Raw genomic sequence first — 19,478 nt, forward strand, 5'->3', positions numbered from 1 at the left:
CTCTCCCTCACACAAAGGGACTGGAGCTCTTTCACAGATAGGTCACCGCCTAGGCGCAAGGCTGCACTAGCCAACTAGTCCAAAGCACAAGGCTGACCCTTCACCCTCCAAACCTCAAGGCTTCAATCACTAACCCCTAGGAGGACACAACTCAAAACTGAAGCGTCACTCAGCATCCAAGTCTTGATTCTTATGACTCTTTAATGCCCTGTCTTTCAATACCTTTAATTAAAAAGAAATCTTACAAAACTTAAAATATTTGTATTCTGGACCAATTGGAGCTTTGAAGACTGTGATCGACAGATTTTTGTTAGGTAATGGCATCAAGGTAGGTAAATGAAGTGGAGGAACCAATCAGCCACAGTCTCGCTGAATGGCAGAACAGTCTCGAGGGTCTGAATGGCCTAATCCTGTTCCTATCGCCAACAGCTGCCATAATTTGATGGTGGTGAAAGTTCCTGGAAGGAGCAGAAGCAAGTGCAAGGCTTTTCCGCCTAATGCAATGGAATTGTGGGAATCACCTATCGAAACGCTACAAAAACCTGATAATCATAGCCATTAATCCAGCCATCAATGGGAAAAGCATCACGGAATACACATCACCATCGGAACATTATGTCATCAAATTAAATGATAAAGGTAATTACTGTTTTTAATTAAAAGCACAAATTATGGAACTATTTCTGTGGGAAAACATTTGTTTCTTACATTTTCCTTCCCTCTGTTAAGACAAATAATGTGCCATCTCTGTTCCTTATATTCTCTCACAATCTCTAACTGTAGTCTAATAAGTGTGCAAAAATGGTTTTCTTCAGAAACTGGTTTGTAGGTTCTTTTGTGTTGGGATACCTGTGGGTGAGTAACATTCCGAGACAGTAACATAGGTTTCTGGTACTTACTTCCTCCGCGGATGTTGATGACCAAGCTGCCTTTGATGATGGTGCAGCCTCGCAGCTCCTGAGCAGCTGTCACAGATTCGATGGTCTTTAAATTCACCAAGCAAATCTTTGGGCAAAGACCAGTGCAAGGTACACAAAGGAGACTGGCAAAGAAAAGAGTAAAGAAAAAAATGGTTAATAGGAGTTGCACAAGTGGCAAGTGCAACCAGGACAAGTTTGAGGCCATTATTCCGGGATTGTACAGCCTGGTCAGTGCACGTTAAGCACTGCATTCAGGTCTGGTCGCAAGGGAAACAACTGCTCCCGCTAGATTGCGCGGCCAAATCCAAGTGTTAGCTTGGCTCAGTGGTTGCACCCTCACCTTCCGCATCAGAAGGTTGCAGATTTAAGCCCCATTCCCAAGACATAATATGACCAACAACGTTGTACAAGAGAGTGCTGATATTGTCAGAAGTGTCATATTTCGAATACCACGTTAAACTGAGGCCCATTGCTCCCTCAGGTGGTCGTAAAAGACTCAATGGTGCTGTTTTGAACAGCAGGGCGTTCTCCACAGTACCCTCAATTAACATCACTTTTGTTTTTAAATGAGCATCTGTTCATTATCACTTTCCTGTTTGTAAGGGTTTGCTGTGCACAAATTAGTTGCTATGTTTCCTACATTACAACAATGGCTACATTTCAAAAGTAACTAATTGGCTGTAAAGTGCTTTGGGACATTGAGGTTGCGAAAGGTTCCTTGTAAATGCAAGTCTTTCGTTAATAGGCTAGAGAAACCTTAACTCAAGAGTTAAAAGGGGATGGACATGGAGAGACTTGATAGAAATTTGGGTCAAAAATCTAGAACTCTCTTCCTAACAGCACCGTGGGTGTACCTACACCAGATGGACCGCAGCAGTTCAAGAAGGCAGTTCACTACCACCTTCTCAAGGGCAATTAAGGATGGGCAAAAATGCTGGCCTTGCCAGCATTTTAAGTTAAACCACAATACGTGGGAATAAATATGGAAATAAACTGCTAAAAGGCATGTTCAGGACTGTGCCAATTCACACAGGGACGGCACAGTGGTGCAGTGGTTAGCACCGCAGCCTCGCAGCTCCAGCGACCCGGGTTCAATTCTGGGTACTGCCTGTGTGGAGTTTGCAAGTTCTCCCTGTGATCGTGTGGGTTTTCGCCAGGTACTCCGGTTTCCTCCCACAGCCAAAGACTTGCAGGTTGATAGGTAAATTGGCCATTATAAATTGCCCCTAGTATAGGTAGGGGAATATAGGGAAGGTGGGATTAGTGTAGGATTAGTATAAATGGGTGGTTGATGGTCGGCAGAGACTCGGTGGGCCGAAGGGCCTGTTTCAGTGCTGTATCTCTAAATAAATAAAGAGTCAATATGTGAAACGGCCTGAGGTAGATCAGTAGAGATTTTTTTTTTAAACTCTGGAATCGTTTGAGTGGCAGTAAGCTGATGCTAAGTGGGTGACCCTGGGTTGCTATGGAAGGATGAACTAGATGGATCGAATGGCCTCCCTCAACTCTTCTTATGCAAACATATTAAAAGCCTTCACTTATCTTGCCTAATATACAGTGCAACCTTCCGCACCATTCTTAACAGCTTGGAATTACAATCCAGGTGGAGGCAGGAGAAATAATTTGGAGGCCAATTTTAAGAAAAACTCCCCAACTCTGGACCTCAATCAGGCAAACAACAAGGAGCCACATGTTACTCAGCAGCGTTAGTAGGCACATCAAGCAAACCTGCACAGGCCCACAGTTACAATCCAGTATCCTCTTTCCTCAGGAACTGGGTTAGGTTCCTTCTTGAACAGACTTGGAGCATAGCTTTGAGAATGCTCCATATCCAGTTCAACTGAATAAATAAATGTGAGGCATAAAGTTACCAGTAACTTTTTTTTTTTAATTAAGGTTGGAACGTTGACTGGCAAAATTTTAAAACTAACACAAGTGCAACTTGATCAAGTTCCTTGAAGAAGTAAGGGAGAGGGTTGATAAGGGTAGTGCAGGTGATATTGTGCATATGGACTTACCAAAGGTGTTTGGTTAAGTACCACATAACAGACTTGTTTTAAAGCCCATGGCATTAAAGGGACAGTGGCAGCATGGATACAAAATTGGATAATGCACAAAAAGCAGAGTTTTGAGGTGAATGGTGGTTTTTCAGACTGGAGGAAAGTTCCAGGGATCAGTTTTAGGACCACTGCTCTTTTGATATACAGTGATGACCTGGACTTGGGTATACAGGGCATAATTTCAAAGTCTGAAGATGATACGAAACTTGGACGTGCAATAAACAATGAGGAGGATGGTAACAAACTTCAGTAGGGTATAACTATTCCCATTAACAAATGGTACGAGGACTAGGGGACACAGATCGAAAATCTGGGGCAAAAGATGCAGGGGGAATATGAGGAAGCGCTTTTTTATTATGCAGCAGGTGTTAATGACCTGGAACTCTCTGCCCACATGGATGGTGGAAGTGGAGATGATCAATGACTTCAAGAGGAGGTTGGAAATAGACTTGCAGGGGATTGAGCTGGGGAGTGGGACTGACTGCATAGCTTCATGGAGAGCCAGCATAGACTCAATGGGCCAAATGGCCTCCTTCTGTGACATAAATGACCATGAACGGACTGGTAAAATGGGCAAACAAGTTTAATGCAGAAAAGCGTAGGAAGAATGAGGAAAGTCAATATAAACTAAATGGTACAATTTTAATGGGGGTGCAGAAACAGAGATATCTGAGGATGCATTTTTTTTTATATAATTGTCTGTGGGATGTGGGCATCTCTGGCTAGCCCAGCCTAGCATTTATTGCCCATCAACTGGCTTGCTAAGCCATTTCAGAGGGCATGTAAGAGTCAACCACATTGCTGTGGGTCTGGAGTCACACGTAGGCCAGACCAGGTAAGGATGACAGATTTCCTTCCCTAATTACATAGAGTGCCTTAAAGTCAAAAAATGTCCCAAGTTGCTTCAAAGAGAGAGAAAAAAGGCTTGCATTTATAGAGCGCCTTTCATAACCACAGGATGTTCCAAAGCATTTTACAGCCACTAACGTTCTTTTGAGGTTTTGGCACTGTTCTAACATAGGAAACACAACAACCAATTTGCACACAGCAAGCTCCCACAAACTGCAATATGTTAATCTCAGAGAATTTGCTTTCATAAGAGTTGATTGAGGGGTAAATATTGGCCAGGATACCGGTGATAACTCTCCTGCGCTTCTTTAAAAATGTGCCATGGGATCTTTTATGTCCAGCAGAGTGTAGACAGGGCCTCAGTTTAACATCTCATCCAAAAGACAGCACCTCTAACAATGCAGCACTCCCTCAGTACTGCAATGGAATGCCAGTCTTGATTTTTGTGCTCAAGTCCTGGAGTGGGGCTTGAATCCATAATCTTGTGACTGAGACACAAGCGTGCTACTGACTGAACTATGGCTGAGGAGTAAGGAACAAAGAACAATGTTGAGCCAAAGGAGTAGATATTAGGAAGAGTGATTAAAAGCTAGGTTAAAGAGTTGGGTCTTTAAGGAGGACAAGAAACTAGAGGCAGAGGCATTTAGGGAGGGAATTCCAGTGCTCGGAGCCTTGCTGGCTGAAGGCACAGCTACCAATGGTGAAGTGAAGGTAGAGAGATTGCATAAGAGGCCAAAGTCAATGTGAGAGTATGTTCAGGACAAGTAAAACGGGATGGGGGTTGGAGCTTGACATTAGGTTTTTAACTGCTGTTGGGATAGCAGGCCTGCTGATTGCTTTAAGTCTGCTGTGGCAGGCAGAGTGAGAATTAAATTACTGCTCCAATTCTGATGTTTGCTTTGCTACTGCTGAAAATGAACTGAAAACCTTAATAATGACAAGACTGCAAAAAGAACCTCCCATCTCACCAGTATCAGCAGTTTATTTTAGAAACAACAGCAAAGACATTAACTAGCAATCAAAGTCACCAACTAATCAACAAGTCACTGTATGTGCTGCAGCCAATAAAAAAATTCTTTAAAAAAACTTGATTATGTCGGTAAGCAAGCTTGTTTAACAGATCAGACCTGTTGCTAAGAAGGAGATGTTCCTGTCTGACATTCACAAAAGCAGATCAAACTGTTCTATAGTAATACGACTGGAACGGCTCCAAATGGATTGATGCAAATCGGCAGCTTTGCAAACCCGAGGTCTTAAACACGCAGAGGACGGGGCTGGTCACAAAACCTGGACTGCAGCCAGCATCGTTCTCAAAATGAGTGGAAATTTACAAACTGGGTTCCTCCTTTAAGAGCTCCCTCAAAACCTCCTCTTCAACCAAGCTTTTTACTCACACAGCCCTCCTAATTCTCTCCTCCTTCACCTCGGTGCCTATTTTTCTCACATGTTTGCAAAGTTTGGGGACATCTAGCTACATTAAAAGCACTGTACAAATTTAAGCTGTTGGTTTCTTCTGGTCTTCAGACTGTAATGAGGACAAGGGCCATCAGGATAGTTTTCAGCAGGCTTTTGTAGATGAGAACCAATCAAAAAAAGGGAGTAATCAAATGAATGAAGGCAGCAACAAATCACAGATTTAGAAATGCCTGTTAAGTTGATGGTGCCATCACTAATTCACATCCTTTTTATTCCTTCTTTATCAGGTTGTGGAGTGGGAGGGAGGGGGGAGCTGTTGAGAAACATGCAGGGTTGTGAGAAAAACCAGCTAAAATAACGCAACCTACTGACTAAAACTGCAGACGAACAGCACTGTGCATCTCAGTGCTTGGCCAGCCAAGACCACCTAACCCATTCGGATACTGGCTTGCAAACTAGGAAGAGTTCAATCTACTCCTCCATTTGTGAGCCAGGCTGGCAAATCAATCACCCGCAGTGTCCTGAAGAACTGCCCGTCTCTGGAGTTTAGATGAAAGGGGATCTCATTGAAATGTATAAAATTCTGAGAGGATTTGACAGGGTAGATGCTGAGAGGCTGTTTCGCTTGGTTGGAGAGTCTAGAACTAGAAGGTCATAGTCTTAGGATAAGGGGTCGGCCATTTAGGATTGAGATGAGGAGAAATTTCTTCACTCAGAGGATTGTGAAACTTTGGAATTCGCCACCCCAGAGGGCTGTGGAGCCTCAGTCAGCAAGTAGATTCAAGACTGAGATCAACAGATTTTTGGATACTAAGGGAATCAAGGAATATGGGGATAGGGCAGGAAAGGGAAATTGAGGTAGAAGATCAACCATGATCTTAGTGAATGGTGGAGCACTCAAAGGGCTGTAAAAGCCTCCTCTTATATTCTTATATCAGCATAGTGAGTCTGCCACAAGTCAGCTGGACATGGCTACCAAATTCCAGCAGGAGGCATGTTATCTTGGAGTCATGAAAACCCCACTTTGCTTTCCCTCAAAAGTGCCCACCCCCACCCCAAAAAAAGGAGGGGATAGAGATCCACACAATCCCAGTCTTAATGGGGATTTAATTCCTTGTTTTACAGTTTACACAAATGTCAAAACCAGGACCTGACTTAAATTAAGACTGGTTAGTCACAAACCACAAATTAGCGGAACGTTTCAGAAGCAACAATGCTCACAGGAGGAGATGGACGCAGTTATGGGCAGATGGAATCTTTTCCATAGATGTGGGAACGGAGTAGAAGTAAATGAAAATAACACAATGAGCTTTTAACCAAGAACAGAGACAGAAGAGTGCTCAGAAAGAGACTGTGAACGGGGTTAAATACAGCACGCGCTGGGAGTCACAACACAATGCACCTCACCGCAAGGCGGTTGCACTGTGATTCCTCATTGAGATAGTTACTGATCTCAGTGGGGAACTGCCAGGCAGAAGCCAGACACACCCCCAAGAAGGAAACTAAATGTTAAACATCACCTCAGTCCAGTACCCGGCCAACTTCAGATCCACCAAGCACAGCTCGGTTAGATTTCTTTCTAGGAAAAATACTTTTTCCAAACTGGACAAGTTTGCAAAATGTCAGGTAATTAATAATCCACTCAAGAGCTTTTTGTCTGAAAAAATGTGTAATAAACCCAGTTTCAGGAGATCTAAACAAAATATAATACAAGAAAAATCCCTCAACCCTTCCCCAAATACGCTCAACTGTTACAGTTTAGAAAAGGTATTACAGTTATCATCCAATCATGTTTTATACAGTGAAGGCAGTCTCATAAAGACAGAAATATTCTGTTTTAAATAATCCTGCCCAAGCAAGTACATCTTTAGATCTCATCAAGTAATGGTGGCCATGCTTGGATTTACAAAGCGATTCATCAAGTCTCAAACGTCTTGAAGCGCTTTGCATGCAACAAATTACTTTGAAGACTGTTCAGTGCAATATTGATGGAGTTTTGGTGGAGGTGCTATCTTTTAGAGGCAATCCTTAGTTGAGGCCTGGTCCACCTGCTCAAATGGACATAAAAGAGACAGTGGTGGAGTGGTAATGTCACTGAACTAGCAATCCAGAGGCCCAGGCTAATGCCATAGGGACACAGGTTTAAATCCCACCACGGCAGCTGGTGGAATTCAAATTCAATTAATAAATCAATTAATTAATAAAAAATGTGTAATTGAAAGCTAGTCTCAGTAATGGTGCCATGAAACTATCAATTGTCATAAAAACCCATCTGGTTCACTAATGTCCTTTAGGGAAAGAAATCTACCGTCCTTACCTGGTCTGGCTGACATGTGACTGCAGATCCATAGCAATGTGGTTGGCTCTTAACTGCCCTTTGACAGGTATCTGTTACAGCCCCGCCATCCCACTTCCCCTACCACCAAACACACATCAGTCCCAAAAGAATAGCCTTGCCTACAAGACATCGAAATCTTGGAAAGAGAGAAAGCTGTAACCAAACTCCTTTCCTTCTGAATTTAAAAATATACATTCTAATTATATCAAAACCTGACAAGTTATGAAAATTCCTTCCAATAAAAACCACACAGTCTTCACTGATAAGAGGAGCTGCTGTTTCCAGCCATACCAGGCTGCTCCACTCAGATTACCTTCCTAATTCTTTGGATTCAATTCCACCCCCCACCCCCCCCCCCCCCCCTCCCAAATTTGTACTCTCCTTATTGTGCTGACTCTGGTCGGGATACAGCTGTAGAAACACAAGCTACCCTCCAGTGCCTCGCCCAAGTGGCCATACTTAACGAGCAAGCAGGCTAATGTGTCAGCCATGCCTTAGCAGGTAGCACTCTTGCCTCCGAGTCACAAGGTTACAGGTTCAGGCCCCACTCCAGAGACTAGAGCACAAACTGCAGTGCAGTACTGAAGGAATTCTGCACTGCCGGAGGTGCCATCTTTAAGATTATACGTTCAACTGAGGCCCTGTCTGCCCCGTTAGGTGAGCATAAAAGATCTCATGGCACTATTTTGAAGACGAAGAGGAAAATTCTCTTCAGTGTGTTGGCCAACAGTTACCCCTCAACCAAGAGCATTTTAAAAAATCTGGTCATTATCACCTTGTTGTTTAGGAGAGGAGTGGAAATTGCTGTGTGGAAATTGGCTGCATGTTTCCTACATTACAACAGTGAGTACACTTAAAAAGTACTTTACCGGCTGTAAAGCCCTTTGGAATCTCTCAAGGCTGTGAAAGGAGCTATATAAATGCAAATTGTTCCTTCTTCCTTGACTGGGAGGAGACTCTTCAAACAGAGTCCAATCCCATCATCCCCAAATACCCTACACGTGCCTCTTTAACACTGGATTTAAGCGAACGACAAAGCAAATGATACGGTGGGGGGGGGGGGGGGCGGGGGGTGAGGTGGGTGTTATGAAATCAATGGTTCTAAATTGGTTGGTTTTTTGAAATGCAAACATCTCTCACTGACAACCAGAAAAAAGAACCACAGCCAATTTGTCCCCTCTCTACCCCAAAGCAGGCTGCAGCATCATCAGGTAACTCAGCACAGATGAGGAAGTGAAACTTTTGGGCTTCATGGGTCAGAACCACAGCAGGCACTGATTCCCCACTGACCTACCAGCCGACCTTGTAATTGTTTTCTGGAAGACATGAAAGGAATCACCATTACTTTGCTGCACCCACCCCCACCCCCACCCCCAAAATTAAATGGGATCAATGATTCCACTAATGAGCTGTGAGCAGAGACTGGATAAAATATAGTCAAGTTGTAAAAGGTCAACTAATTTCTGATTTTGGAAATAGATGGGAGTGAAGAAAACTTAACAATAAATGTACCCGGTGATCAACTACAGCACTAAGTTGAGAATCTGACACTGGCTGTAAGGATAAAAATTGGCTCCTTTTGCCTGCTGCACAGATACTGCAGCATTAACTCAGAACCTTATGTACAGAAGCCGACAGCATAAATCTGCTTTAATTGGACAGCAAGAGGCAACTTTAATCAAATCAGGACAGTACCAGTGGGAAATAAAACCAGTAGTAAATCTGCAACCAAACTAGGGCGCAACACAGGTGTAAACACCACCATGACATCTGTGCAAAGGGAAATAAAAACTTCCCGTTTGCCTTCCACTCATGCTGGGATCCAGGCTCCAACTCCCTTCTGGCTCATCTACCAACACCCAAGTCTTCTTGTGCAAGCTCAGTCCGCCAGCTTTACAACTCATCTAGCCGTAGGACGACGTCACAGCCACATCCGATTCTGCATTCAGTAGACATCCATAAACCTGCAGGATTCTCATCAGTTCCAGTACCAAATGGGAGCTCTGGACGATATTCTCACTCCGTAGCTCCAAAGGGTCGCAACAACAAAAATATTGATATACCTCCTCACCACCCCCCACTCCAGCTGGGCCACAGTAACCTTACACAGATTAAGGATTGGATGTGGGACATCTATGGTCCTGGATGACTTGATTTTAACATTACTGACCAGGGTAACACAAGGTTGAGCTGGAAGTACTAAGTTTAAAAGGCAGCGTGTAACGTTTTTTAAAAAAAAGCACCCAAGAAACTATTTTTCCTTTTTTAAAAAAAAAAGCAAAATTCAATGTCACTACAGACTCTGAACGTGGTTATGTAGGAGCTGCATAGCTGCAGATCTCCTTCAGCAGTGCAATTAAGGTCATAGACATTACACACAATCGCTGCCAACACCACTCTGATCAGCCAGCAGGAGCTGTCTATCGCGTAGTTAAGTAACCCTCACTGATGAGGCACCTATTTAGATGGATATTGCCAGCTGGAGGTTGAAGCAGAGCATCGAAGCCTGCCAAATAAAAAAACACTCCATCCCCAGCTGACCAAGTCACAGATGGTGCTGTTTCACTGATCCAAATCAGTCTCAGTACAAGGTAAACATTCATTTGGTTTGCTATATCAAATGATAAAATGAGGCGCATTTGGACATTTGTGGGGGGGGGGGGGGGGGTTGGGGTCACAAATTTGAGCTCATGTTTGCAGAAATAACTTAAAAAAATAAAAATTGTACTTGGGCACGCACTAACAACGAGCCACATGTCCACCCTCTCCCTCATAATTTAATGGATGCCTTGCTTTGTTCAACAACTGATGGCAAACACGGCGGTCGTTCTCAGTCGCGAATCAATCTGAGGCAGAAACTCTTGGTCGGCGCATACAGAATAGCACTGGAACTCACACAAGGCAGAAATCAGCTAATTTTATATTGGCGCAAGATCAGCAATGAGCAAGGTGAAATGGAAACTTGTGAGCTGCAGGTACTGCACACTCTCCCAACATACTGCCAGTACCTCATCAGACCTTTGAGAGAACCATAGAGCAGGAGGCCTACCTCTTCCAATGGCTCCGACAGCTACTCCAATAACCTTGGAAAAAAAATCAGACCTTGCAGCATGTGGAATATGTGGCATGCCACCCCCATTACATCAACTTGTGCCATTGACAGTAGAAGTACCCTATTTCTGTCACCATCATCACAATGTAAAAAAAAAAAGGCTCCCTCATGAACTGAGAACAGAAATGGAGTTGGCAGCCCTGGGCAGGAAAGGGTTAAAGGAACTAGCTTTTGGAAATTTCAGGATGACATGGCTTCAAATATTTGTCTGGAATAAATGAAAGTTAATGGGGTTGACTGCTTGATATGATGATCCATGTTGAACCGGTCACTCCCATAATCTAGAAATAGAACAACATCTGGGTCAGCAAGACATCTCTGGCTTCTGCAGCTCCTCATGAATAATGGTCGACAAAGTTTAATCAAAAAGCCGTCAAGTTGCTTTTAAAACAGAATCCGGAAAGGAATGGTCTGATGTGCAGCTCGCTGATATTATTACTGCTGGATCAAAAGCTTTTACTTTATTTCATTAAAATGCAATAATTTTATTTTGGAAAGCTATCATTGAATATTCTTGAATGTTTCATCTGCAAGCATTCTCCCTTCAGGTGGGATGGGCAAATAAACTAGATTCTTCTACGTTCAAATAACAGCATTCTTTTCTCTTAGAATCATGGAAATTGCAGCACAGAAGGAAGGCAGCAACAGACGGCTCTTCAACTGCTGCAGTCTGCTCCAATACTTCCAATTTCCCTCTATGGTCTTCTCCTTCCCTCACAATAACCCTCCACATCAAGAATCCCTCTCTAACCATGCGGGAGGTTTTGCCATTAAAAAGTTAATCCCAAACATTATTCCAAATTAAACCATGTTTGCAAAATAATGGGACAGAGATACAAACTGTTAATTGACAAGTACAGGACTCATGTTAAGAAGCAATTCTCCAAGGAAGGACAGGGAGATCAAAAAGGCAGCTGAGGGGTGACCTAATAGAGATATTTAAAATTATGAAATGTTTTGACTGAGTGGAAACAAAGAGAATGTTTCCACTTGTGGGGAAGAGCATAACTAGAGGCCATCAATATAAGAGAGTCACCAAGAAATCCAATAGGGAATTCAGAAGAAACTTCATACCCAAAGAATGATGAGAATGTGGAATTTGCAACCTTAGGGAGTGACTGAAGTGAACAGTATAATGCATTTAAGGGGAAGCTAGACAAGCATATGAGGGAGAGGGAATAGAGGGTTACGGTGATAGATTTAGATTAGGAAAGATGGGAGGAGGCTCGAGTGCAGCATAAATGCAGGCATGGACTGGTTGGGCTGAATGGCCTGTTTCTGTGCCGTATATCCTATGTACTTAATACCAAGAATGGTCTTGGTAATCTTCTCCACAATCATTGATGCAGATCTCCAAACAGTTGGCAGGAAGAGGAACTCAAGTGAACCAAACAATGTCACTCTTCCAGCACTCCCACCCCATCTTTCCCCTCCTCTCCAGAGTGCTGGGCAATAATTGGTTGCGTGATCTGACGGATAGATACTCATCATCTAAGTTCCACAACAGAGTGCAACAAAGTTTTACTTTAAATTTAATCATGACCATACCACCCACTTTTGGACCTATATTCCATGTATTAGAAGATGCCATAGAACACTCATTTATTCCCAACAGAGCTCCACCAGCTAGTCAACAGATACGGAACGTGTGACTGAGTTATACACACAAGGTTACAAGTCCATGCTGAGTTTGTAATCTCAGCTATTGTAGTTAGCATCTCAGCAGCTCTGAACCAGTAGAGAGGAAAGAAAAAAAAAATCAGCCAGGCGTCCTACTCCTACTGGGAAGGAAGCTTATGTGGATGTTGGGAGACAATATGACTAGGCTTAGGTGTGAAGTCTGTTTCCCCATTTCGTCAAAAACCCTAATTTTCACGACTTGGGTAGAGGAACTGTTGGCACCAGTGGAACTGTACCCAAGGAGGAATCCTCGTTTAGCGCTTTATTCATGGAGAGAAGGGCAGGAATTAAGTTTTGTTTATTCGTTCATGGGATGTGAGTGTCACTGGCAAGGCCAACATTCATGCCCATCCCTAATTGTCCTTGAGAAAGTGGTGGTGAGCTGCCTTTTTGAACCGCTGCAGCCCATCTGACGTAGGTGCACCCAAAGTACTATTACGGAGAGAGTTCCAATATTTTGACACAGCGACAGCGAAGGAACGCCAACAAAGTTCCAAGTCAGGATGGTGTGCGGCTTGGAGGAAAACTTGCAGGTGGTGGTGTTCCCATGCGTCTGCTGCCCTCGTCTTTCTAGGTAGTAGAGGTCGTGGGTTTGGAAGGTGCTGTTGACGAAGCCTTGTTGAGTCGCTGCAGTACATCTTTTAGATGTTACACACTGCTGCCATTGTGCGCCAGTGGTGAAGGAAGTGAATATTTAAAGTGCTGGATGGGGTGCCGATCAAGCGGGCTGCTTTGTCCTGGATGACGTCGAGCTTCTTGAGTGCTCTTGGAGCTGCACTTGCCCAAGCAAGTGGAGAGCATTCTATCACACTCCTGCCTTGTGCATTGTAGATGGTGGACAGGCTTTGGGGAGTCAGGAAATGGGTCACTTGCTGCAGAATTTCCAGCCTCTGACCTACTCTTGTAGGCAGAGTATTTATATCGCTGGTCCAGTTCATTTTCTGGTCAATGGTAACCCCCCAGGATGTTGCTGATGGGAGATTCAGCTACGGTAATGCCACTGAATATCAAGGGGAAATGGTTAGATTCTGTGGCTGGACAAATATGTTTTGTGAAGTGTGAAGGACTAGGACTACACAAAAGGTTCAAAATAATGTCTACCTTGCCTCCGTGGTGGAAAAAACACCATCAACTGCAGTGAGGTTGCTTCACCTCTTCATCACACAGAATACAAAGGATGGTTTTAGCTGAACAAAGGCTGTGATTGTTTCTCTCCTGTAATAGTCTGACAGCTTCATCTCTGTCCTACAGAACTAATTTGCCATTTATGAGTCAATGATGAACTGCCACACATGAAGAGGCCAGCCCTTTCATTTCATCACCACTTCACACTGTCCCAGTTTGTAAACAGCTATTGTCCAGTTCTGAATACAGACATGAGCTCATTTCAGATTGTCAAGAGCATTCACATGAAACAAAAATTAAAAGGGGAAAAAGAAACACACTATACATCATGAAATGCAAAATGTTTAGAATCTACAAGGATAGCAGTTTTCCTTTATATAACTCCTTAATGTGGAGAAAATGCCCTAAGACACGTAATCAGATAAAACTAGATGGTGAGGCACTGAAAGCAATATTCGGTAGGTGGGAGAAAGCAAAACAAGGCAAGCGGAGACACAGAGGCTTAGCAACACAATTCCAGAGCATGGAGCCGGAACAGCTGAAGGCGGAACCTGCAATGGTGGGGTATCTGGGTGTGGGGAGGTGGGGGAGTGGCGGGAGCAAAGGAAGATGTTGTGTATCGTTGGCTACAGTCAGAGGAATGTGGGCGTTGTGGGAGGAGAAGGAGTTGTAGTCGAGAAGATTACACATAGGAAGGGGAGAACTTATGAAGGGATTTAAACACACGGATGAGAAATTTAAATTGCAGACATCGGAGGACCCAGAGCCAATGTAGGTCAGCAAGCATAGGAGTGATATGTGATTGGATATGGTCAGTAGAGATTTGGATGAGCTTAAGTTTGGAGAATGTGAAGGCTGGGAGAGTGGCCAGGACAGCATTGGATGATCGGGCCTGGAAGTCATAAGCATAGATGAGCGTTTCAGCAACAGAGACATTAATAAAATTTGGGGCTTGTTTTGTATAAGTCATGGAAATTTTGTTCCAGGTTATTTTTAAAAATGTACTAACAATTAAATTTTTGAGTATACTCCCTCGAAGGCAGTGGTGGGAACTCCACAGTCCACTGTGTAACCAAGCCACATAACTCAGCTCCAATTCCCAGTCTGTACTGATTTAGTGAGTGTCAGCTAGTGAGAAATGGGAGGAATGCTCTCTTTGGCCTCAGTACTAGCGCAAGGAAAACTAGACGGGATTCATTCTCCAGATCACCATCCAGCGACTCCTGGTCAAACCTGTGCATGCTGCAAGGTCGGGCAAGTAGGGGGTGGGATTAGTCTGTGATTTCCTCCCCCTCCCGCATATCCTTGGACAAATATCCTGCTGAATTTGCAGTCACATTAAGGAAATGTCACTTGGGCAAAGTGTCACCTTTCAGTACAAATATAGCTCGCTCAGGAGGGGAAGGAAGAAAAGGAACCAAAGGGGGACAGTGGCATAGTGGCAATATTACTGGACTAGTAATCTAGAGGCATGGACTATTGCTCCAGGGACACCACGGTAGATGGGGGAAATTTAAATTCAATGGCACAAAAAAAGTCTCAGTAATGATGATTGTGAATCTACTGGATTGTTGTAAAAACCCATCTGGTTCACTATTGTCCTTCAGGGAAGGATATCATCATAGGGCAACCCACTCATCCAAGGAACCAATCTAGTGAACCTTTGCTGTGCCACCTCCAATGCCTTAAATATGGAGACGAAAACTATGCAGGGTACTCCAGATGTGGTCTTACCAAAGCCCTGTACAATTGTAGCAAGACTTACTTATTCTCGTGCTCTAATCCTCTTGCCATAAAGGCTGACATGCCATTTGACTTCCAAATTGCTCGCTGTTCCTGCATGCTAAACTTTCTGCGTTCCTTGTACGAGTACACCCAAGACTCTCTGAACACCAACATTTAGAAGTTTCACACCTTTTCAAAAATATTCTGCTTTTCTATTCTTACTACCAAAGTGAATAACGTCAGACTTCCCCATATTATGCTCTATCTGCCATTTTGCTGCCCACGCACTTAACCTGACTATATCTCTTTGCAGCCTCTTTGTGTCCTCCTCAAAGGTTACATTTCCACCTAACTTTGTATTGTTAGCAAACTCAGATGCATAATCTCTCGCTTTGTCTAAGTCTAAATAGAGTTATGGTGCACTACAGCAATTTCCTACATCATGGGTTCTCAAGCTCTATGCTTCTGAGGCCCTTTCCAGTGTTATAAAAATTCCATGACCCCTTGTAACACAACAGAAGTATTTTTTCTGTCTGCTCAGTTAAGGGGAATGGGCGTCAGATTGAGCCTAGGGTGAGGGACGGAGGGACATGTTGTGCACGTGTAAGCAGGGAAGCTGAGTTACTGGCTGTTGGTTGAACTGCATGGTCGTGCGGCTCAAGGACAGTTTAAAAATTCAAGAGCGTGGCACAGGTACATTGCACAAGGCCCGCATGCTACACCTTCTCTGGTTATTTTTGGCGGACCCCTTGAAAACTTCTCGCGGACACCACCGCCCCCCCGTTGAGAACCCGTCCTACATTACAACAGTGACTACACTTCAAAAATACTTCATTGGCTCGAAACGGCTTGGGAATGTTCTGGGGATGTTCTGAGGATGGAGCCTTCATATGGAGCCTCAGCACTTTAAACAATGAACTATCTTGGAACCTATGGAGATTGTGAAAGGCGCTATAGAAATGCAAGTTCTTTCTTCTACACGACAACTGTGGAAATAGTTACTTATTCTGCTGCTCACAATCTCTCTCACGAAAAGCAGATTTAAAAAAACGTTTGCAGAACACGTAGCTATTTCTACTGTTTGGCTAGCATTACAAATGTGAGGGCGGCACAGTGGCGAGCACCGCAGCCTCACAGCTCCAGCGACCCGGGTTCAATTCTGGGTACTGCCTGTGTGGAGCTTGCAAGTTCTCCCTGTGACCGCGTGGGTTTTCGCCGGGTGCTCTGGTTTCCTCCCACAGCCAAAAGACTTGCAGGTTGATGGGTAAATTGGCCATTGTAAATTGCCCCTAGTGTAGGTAGGTGGTAGGAGAATTGTGGGGATGTGGTAGGGGATATGGGATTAATGTAGGATTAGTATAAAATGGGTGGTTGATGGTCGGCATAGACTCGATGGGCCGAAGGGCCTGTTTCAGTGCTGTATAAATAAATAAAAAAAATTATCAGGGACCACAAGCAACCACCTCACCCAACTCAGTCTGGTTACATGACTTAGCATCTTACCTGGTAGCGTTCACTATGTAACCCGAGGGACACTCGGGCATGCACTCTCCATTGTGGATGACATATCGGGTGCAATCGGTTTCCTTGGAAGGTTTGCATTCACTGTGCAGCATCTGACAGAAGGAGAAGGTCACACAGCGCCATCCCTCAAACCTGTAGGTGCCGGCAGGGCAGTCGGGGATGCACACGCCGTTATAGTAGTAGTGCCGACATGCCACGCACTTTGCTGCACTGCCAGGTTCTGTGCAGCTGCCCAGGCATTCGTCGTGACAGCAGCGGCCACTGGGGGTGCAGGCTTTCCGACGGCACTCTGAGGAACAGACTGCAAAACAGGACAAAAAAAAAAGGAAAACAAATTTTTTTTAAAACAACTTGCTTTTACTTGGAGCCTCATATTGTCACAGTATTTTATACAATGAACCATTTTGTTATGGAGGCATACGAAGCAGCTGTTCTGAGTCAGCAACATCCCACGAACAGTAGAGATAACAACAAACTAATTTGCTTTTAGTGGTACTTGTCAACAACTTGCATTTATACATCCGTAACACAGTTAAACGTTCCAAGACATTTCCGCAGGAGCACAATCAGATAAAATTTGACACTGGGCCACAGAAAATGATGTTGGGAAAGGTGACTGATAGTAGTTAAAAGGGTATGATTTAAGGAGCATCTTAAATGAGTAGGGCGAAGTAGAGGGGTGGAGAGGTTTAGCGAGGAAATCCCAGAGCTGAAGGCAGCTGAAAGCAATGGGTGGAGGAGCGAAGAAAATCAGGGATGCACAAGAGTCCAGAATTGGAGGAACACCGAATTCTCAAAGCATTGTCGAGCTGGAGGAAATTACAGATAGGAGACATGTCGAAAAATCTTGGCTTGTACACCGAGAAAATGCCCTACGCTTCAAGTAGTTCCATGGGACCTTTAACACTCACCCAAGTAGGCAGGCAGGAACTTAGTTCAACGTCCCAGGGCAACTGCTTTGCTGTATATCCCTCCACCAACATCACTAGAACAGACTAACTGGTCATTATTACTTTGCCGTTTGTGGGAGCTTGCTTTGCACAATCTGGCTGCCACATTTCCTACGTTACAACAGTGTCTGCACTTCAAAAAGTACTTCAACGGCTGTAAAACACCTTGGAATTTCCTGAGGTCATGCAAGGCGCTATATAAATGCACGAATTTCTTTACTGCCTCCCTCTGACTACTGATGAAGCATATGGTCTTTGAAAAGCACTCGAGCTGCAATAGGCTTACATTTCCTTAGCCAAATAGACTGCCCCCACTCCAGGCCCAGGAGCTACTTCAGAGGAACACCCAGCTGCATGAAATACTTGAAAGGTTGCAGGTACCTGTGAAGTTACACTCCTGCTGAGAGTTAGCACCGTCAGCACAGGGAGAGACCTTTTTTTTTTAAAAAGACACACGCTGCAACAGCTTCATAGAGGCAGCGAGGGAAGTAACTTTAGCTGCTGGTCTTGTCTCCATCTGGGTGGCCCTGGATGGAGAGCGTGCAGTGCCCCACCTGTAACCTTGGGAACTTGCGTGACTGGTGGGCACCATTAAGGACTGCAGTGTTTTATGGACACAGGTAATATGATTGAATTATGTGTTTCCTTTTGTTAAAAAGTACATTTTATATTTGAGTTCCTGTACGAGTTGTGCCCCTTGAAAAAAAAGTGAGGTATGTGTAAATTTGTTTTCTTTGATGACGACACTGGTCAGTGTCCCAGTTAAGGATTGTTTGAGAAAAAAGGCACATGAAGTGAAACTGTAGCGCACACAGCATCATGTGTATACAAAGTCTGGCAATAGCAGTGATAAAAACAGGCTTCCAGCTCAGAATGCCCCAATTGTGACACATTTATGTGACAGTCTAGCCCGTTGCCAAATGGCATCTATGTGAACAAAGAACACAAACGGATGCACATAGCACACGCGTACACTGCAGCGAGCATCTAAATATATCTGCGGTACTTACAATAATAAGTTCTTTGTTAAAACACTGACTGCCTCAGGGTATAATGACTTGTAACCCAATCGAGAGATTTAACTGTACACTACATGTATCATATAACACCAATCTGTTCAGTAAGAGCTATACTGCAATTAAGGGATTTTTGACCTTTTTGAAAATACAACAGAGGCGGGTTCCTCTTTGCGGTTTCGCTGGGTTATGCTTTTTATTAGCCTGCACTTCCAGATCTCGCCAATTTCTGTCCCAAGAAGATTGTTTGGTTTAGACAAGCCACAAAGTCTGCTTGACAATTCACAGCCAGCAGCAGAGAGTTCCCAGCAGCCGACTTAAAAGAAAGCCACAGTGATGGCAATGGCAGTGCAGGGGAGTGACATTCTGCTGCTGGGACAGGGAAGGGGGTGGGGGGGTGGGGGGAAGGGGAGGGTCAAATCAGCCAGGGTTCCATTCTCAAATTGCTACCCACTTTTCGAGAGGAGAAAGCGAGAGTGCACAGGCAGTGAGAGAGAACAGCAGCAGGATTGGCAGTGATGCCATCCTTGGTCATATAGCCCGCCTATTGTCTGAGCTCTCACATGAAGAACAGCAACTACCGTTGAGGCACCATCAGCACCATCTCTGCAAGAAATGGTTAGCACCTTCCAAGAGGGGAGAAGATTGAACCAGGGTGGAGAGAGGAAGAGAAACAAGAGATTTTTCAGCATAACTTGAAGGGTGGTATTTAACAATAGCATCTTCAGGAAAGCCTCAGGACTTCAGCACCCTGAAATCCAGG

The 19,478-nt window shown here is 44.2% G+C and overlaps 1 protein-coding gene across 2 annotated transcripts in view; it reads right to left on the bottom strand.

Annotated features, from left to right (window-relative positions):
• The window catches only part of LOC137351565 (insulin receptor-like), a 245,345-nt gene that overhangs the window by 73,172 nt on the left and 152,695 nt on the right, over nt 1–19,478 (bottom strand). For both annotated transcript variants that reach the window (XM_068016102.1, XM_068016101.1), the window contains exons 3-4: nt 16,729–17,050; nt 900–1,042 (exon numbers count right to left, since the gene is read on the bottom strand). In XM_068016102.1, the coding sequence (XP_067872203.1) occupies nt 900–1,042; nt 16,729–17,050 (465 nt within the window). The remainder of the gene's footprint in view (nt 1–899; nt 1,043–16,728; nt 17,051–19,478) is intronic.

This window comes from Heterodontus francisci, chromosome 36 (genome assembly GCF_036365525.1).
Source record: "Heterodontus francisci isolate sHetFra1 chromosome 36, sHetFra1.hap1, whole genome shotgun sequence".
NCBI lineage: Eukaryota > Metazoa > Chordata > Chondrichthyes > Heterodontiformes > Heterodontidae > Heterodontus > Heterodontus francisci.